This window comes from Triticum aestivum, chromosome 2D (genome assembly GCF_018294505.1).
Source record: "Triticum aestivum cultivar Chinese Spring chromosome 2D, IWGSC CS RefSeq v2.1, whole genome shotgun sequence".
NCBI classification, from domain to species: Eukaryota; Viridiplantae; Streptophyta; class Magnoliopsida; order Poales; family Poaceae; genus Triticum; species Triticum aestivum.
The window spans coordinates 569830059-569834997 of NC_057799.1; the positions used below are offsets into that span (position 1 = coordinate 569830059).

Below are 4939 nucleotides of genomic sequence, written 5' to 3' on the forward strand. Positions count from 1 at the left end.
GTTTGTAGGGATGTCAACTTTAGTTAATAGGGGATGGCAACTTTTTCCTTTTTCGTTATTTTGTCAGAAAATTGCCATGTTTCCCTAATGTCATGCAAACTAAACTTGCCACCTAAAATGTTCGGGTTGCCATGTTTAAATCCGGAACGTTCGGGAGTTATCATTACCGTAACGGGGGAGTCCGCGGCCACCACGAGGCCGTGGGCTTCGCTCGGTCCGGCCGGTATATAAAGCATCGTCGGATTACTACCCGGGTACGGAATCGTCTGTCCCAAGAGGAATCGGATGCGACTCTGCATATCGACCTAAAACCGCGGCTCGCCGTCGATCGAGGTGGGCCAGGTGCGTGCGGGCGGCCGGCCGGCCGTACGTGCAAATCATGGAAGGGAAACAACGTGTTTTGCTGAACCTGCCTCCGGGCTACCACTTCGCCCCGTCGGAAGACGAGCTCATCGTCCACTACCTTCGCCCGAAGCTGGACGGCCCCGCCGCACCTGCCCATCTTCAACGACGTGACGCCCATCACCGACTACCGCCCGGAAAAGATCACAGGTACGCACTCGATCTCTCCCATCATCAGCACACACCATGACTACTAGTGTTGGGTTGATTGATTTGGAATGCAAGCTAAAGCATGATTTGATGTTGCAGATGAGTTCAGGGACTTCGGGGAGGGGGGCCGGTGGTACTTCTTCACCAAGCGGACCCGCAAGTACGCGACGGGCAGCCGGCCGGACCGGACCACGCCGGGCAAGGGCTTCTGGAAGGCCACGGGCCCCGTGAGGGAAATCCCCATCCGCCCCGGCGGCAAGCTGGTCGGGCGCGCGAGGACGCTGGTGTTCTACACCGGGCCGGACGAGCCGACCCACTGGACCATGTACGAGTACGAGAACGAGAACCGCACGTCCGAGGCAGAGGCAGAGGCCAATGACAAGAACATCGACAAGGTGTTTCCGTTGATCTATTTTATTTCCTCTTCCCTCCTCCATGCGTGTCCGTGCGTGCGTGCATGATAGGCCGACGACCGAAGATCATATGATTCATATCTACTCCGTATATGATTTGTTGCATCGCAGCTTGGTGAGTGGGTGCTGTGCACGATACAGAAGAGTCAGCGTTGCGACGTGAAGAAAAAGGCAGGCGGCAAGGCTAAGGGCAAGGCAGGCGGCAGGAAAAGGAAGGGCAAGGCGCAGAGCGGCGCCGATCTAGTCCAGATTCAGAGCGCCGAGGTGCCGGAGACGGCGTGGCCAGAGAAAGGAGATGAGACGTACGTGTTCGACGATCTAGAGCAAACCGGTCGCTCCAGGAAGAGACCACAGATGCAGCAGCATGAACCGCCGCGCTCAGAGACAATGATGGTAGACGACTATGACTACAATGGCATCCAATACATCTGGGATGATGAGTACATGCCGATGCCGCCGCCGCTGGAGTATGAGGTGGCGCCTCCTGTTGCAGGAGTAGGATACAGCTACAACAGCATGATGTACCAGCCGGCCACCAGCTACCTACATGCTGCGCATTACGCGGTGGAGCAGGATGGGTACGCCGGCGGACATCTCGGCGGCCTCTTGGGCACGGGCAACATTCCATGTACCTACCGGCCGCAGCATTCCTGCGCCGCCGCCGGAACCACTAACTTGCCATGGAGCACGGGGGCGACGACGAGCGGGCAGGTAGAGCCGTGAGACCCGCGGTCTCTGGTGCACTTCGATGTGGTTCGGGGAGCCTATAGAATAGATTTGCCGGATAGTTAGGGGATTTATACGACTTGCAGAGAGCGCTCACTAGGATTAGGGTATGTAGTAATAGTACGGTTTAGGATGTCTGGTTTTTGCGTGTCACCTTTTTGTTGTCGAGGACTCGAGGTCTGTTTTGCTGTCGTATATATCTAGTCGACGCGCCATGATGCGCAGAGGGAAACAGTCGGAAAATACAAGATTAAAACACAGATGGCTAAAGAAAACAGGAATTAAACCTTGGACTTTATTATTCATATTGAAGTTTAGCCACCGTTTATTCTACACGACCGGCCGGGAGGTAGCACGTAGTACTACGTACTCCTCCTCGATCCACAAACACACTTGCTGGTGGTACACGACTTACTAGTAACTACACCACATCGTAAATTAAGCCAGTAGTAAGTACTAAGTACTGGTTTGATGCATGTTTTCTTTGTTTACTTGTACTTAAATTATTCATTAATTATTAGTATAAGCGCGTGGATGGCCGGCCGTCCTGTCCGTGCTTAGGGCTTCCGCTTGCGCATGCCAGGGTAGTACCCGCCACCGCCGCCGGTGCTGTTGCCGCCTTCGCCCTCGCCGCCGCCGGGCGGCATGTCGTAGCCGCCTCCTCCCATGCTGCTGTTGCCGCTCATGGCCGGCGCGAACTTGGCCTGGATCCAGTCGACGGTGTCCTTCTCGGTCATGAAGGCCTTGGCGAGGATGAGGTCACTGATGGGCGGCGTTGACCCGAAGACGGCGTTGGCGATGGTGATCACGCCGGCGTCCTGGCTGCTGAGCGCCGCGATGGCCACGGCGGGCACCTTGCCGTTGTTCACCTGGAAGTGGATGAGCCCCTGTGGGAACACGAACACGTCGCCCTCCACCAGCTGCTTGGTGAAGAGCAGGTTCTTCCCGTCCTGCTGGTTGGAGGTGACGAACCCCACCAGCAGCTGCCCCATGATCACGGTGAGGATCTCGGTGCCACGGGGGTGTGTGTGCGGCGGGTTCTGCCCGCCGTTGGGCCCGAAGTCGATGCGCGCCATTGAGATGCCCAGCGTGTTCAGCCCCGGCAGCTGCCGCACCGTCACCGGTGTCACCGCCGAGCCCTGAGCGTTCAACATGCCCGGCTTGTTAAGCCCGGGCAAGAAGAAGTCGTTCGCCGTCACCATCTTCATGTTCTTGCACACGAACCCATTCACAATCACTGCATGTATACACAGTTGCACACCCAAAATTAAATCTTACCATGTTGCATATTACTACTACAACTCATGACGAATTCTAATGATATATGTTTGACATTCTAGATGTCATTTCTTTTTCATAAACTTGGTCAAAGTTTGTGATGTTTGACTCTTTCTAAAAGTCTATATTCACTATATTGTGGAAGGAGGGAGTATATTTTATTGGATGCTAGTGATTCGACTAATCTAACTGATAGACACATGAACAAAAGAAATTGTTCACTTGATGTCCAAATATGGTTTTACATTTGACAACTTTTATTATATTTAACAGTTTTTTTTAGAAAATATCTTTAATATTATTGATGTGTAGGAAAGCTACAAAAGAGCATGTACTTTTACATGCTATTTGATGAGTAGTATATATCAAATCAGAAATAATAATAGGAAACACAATAAATTGTTTATGTCTGCATATATCGATCATCGTATAGCATGTTAAATTTGAAACGATGTCTGACAATTCCAGAGCAAATTAAGATGTAACCTCTTTATGTTTTCACATGAAAAATTAGTAAGAACTTCTCTAAATACAACACATGCAGCTCTCCTGCACGGTTCGCCTTTTTGTTAAGAGGAGAAAACAACAGTGTAAAAAGCAGAAGTACTCGATGACATTAAAAAGTACTCTCTCTACTTAAGAGGCAAAATGTATGAGTATAGGAGACATTAGGGGAGGGTATAACATTTCTCTAGGACCATTGGATGTATAACTGTAAATTTCTACCTGATAAACGCCACACATGTGGCACGAACACATGGCAACTCCGAACGTTTCTTATGGAGTTCAGTGACGCGAGGATGGCAATTGTAGTGGTCAAGCATGGCAACTTTCTTTTCAGATAGCAAGTTTCAGTTTTTTTAGTTTATTTTTTCTTTTCGTATGGCAAGTTTAGTTGTAAAAATCGTCAGGACCAGAATAATTCGTGCCACACGTGTGACACTTATCATTTGGATAATAATAATATACTTAAAAACGTAGATCTTGATGATTCTACGCATCAAACTATTGCTTGGTGTTGCGCGTCACAGCATGACTATTTTGAAAAGTCTCCAATCAATTACCTGAAAGCTCCAAATTGATTATGAATTATTTGCCTGCGTCAACAATATTGTTTGAAAAAACCTTTTCCACAAACACTTTTTATGTATATAATTAGGTCTTTTAGGGGATGTATAATTAGTGGCATTATTTCTGCACGATTACTAGCTGGATTTTGCTAAAAATATATTACTAGCTGGATGAAAAATACTGGGCCGCTCAAATCAAAATTTTCCCATAAAACTGGTGTATCATAAATAAAAAAATTGACGCTTGTGATAGCTGACTTTTTGCTCAAAAAAAAAAAGATTGCTGACTTAAATATAAGAATTTTACAATCAATTTAGAAATATATATTTTTAAGACTAAATTTAGGAATAAATATGCTCTAAACTATAACAACACGTATACGTCACGCGTGTTTGCACATGCATATGTAGGCATGCAAACATGCTGCATGCATGAAAGTAATTAAGCATGTAATCAATCAGAAGATGAATATATCTACAGTATATACCAGGGTTCATTATATCAGCAACGCAGAAGTCTTGGAGCTGGGTGGGGTCAGTGGCGAGAACACGAGGCGCCGGAGAGCAGACCATGAGTACCACCACAGCAAGCAGTGCAGCCAAGGCACGGGAAGCCGCCATGGTTTTTCTTACCTAGCTAGCTTCACTAACACAAGACCTAACAATGTCTGTCAAGGTAATTAAGCTGGTGAGTTGAGCTTGGTAATTGTACGCTGGAAGCACGTATCGGGGTGCCTATTTATACAGGCATAAAGGTGGCCGGGGAGTAGTGGGCTAGCTGCATGCTCTACCAACAACATGGTACACTAGCAACAATTATAATCGGTCACTAATATCACCGTGTAGTTTGAGTAGGCATCCACGATATTGCTACTAACATTGCTAGCTTACGTATGATGT

General features: G+C 48.2%; 2 protein-coding genes across 2 annotated transcripts; one reads left to right on the plus strand and one right to left on the minus strand.

The window, feature by feature from the left end:
• The first annotated feature begins 271 nt into the window (after positions 1-271).
• Positions 272-1840, plus strand: LOC123050040 (uncharacterized). Its single transcript, XM_044472885.1, has 3 exons — positions 272-552; positions 652-947; positions 1077-1840. Exons 2-3 carry the CDS (start codon positions 876-878, stop codon positions 1686-1688), a joined length of 684 nt encoding a protein of 227 aa, XP_044328820.1. The 5' UTR covers positions 272-552; positions 652-875; the 3' UTR covers positions 1689-1840.
• A 128-nt stretch (positions 1841-1968) lies between these two features.
• Positions 1969-4738, minus strand: LOC123050039 (germin-like protein 4-1). Its single transcript, XM_044472883.1, has 2 exons — positions 4528-4738; positions 1969-2928 (listed from the first exon to the last, which is right to left on the minus strand). The coding sequence occupies exons 1-2, from the start codon at positions 4658-4660 to the stop codon at positions 2249-2251; spliced, it is 813 nt and encodes a 270-aa protein (XP_044328818.1). The 5' UTR covers positions 4661-4738; the 3' UTR covers positions 1969-2248.
• Positions 4739-4939: the final 201 nt, after the last annotated feature.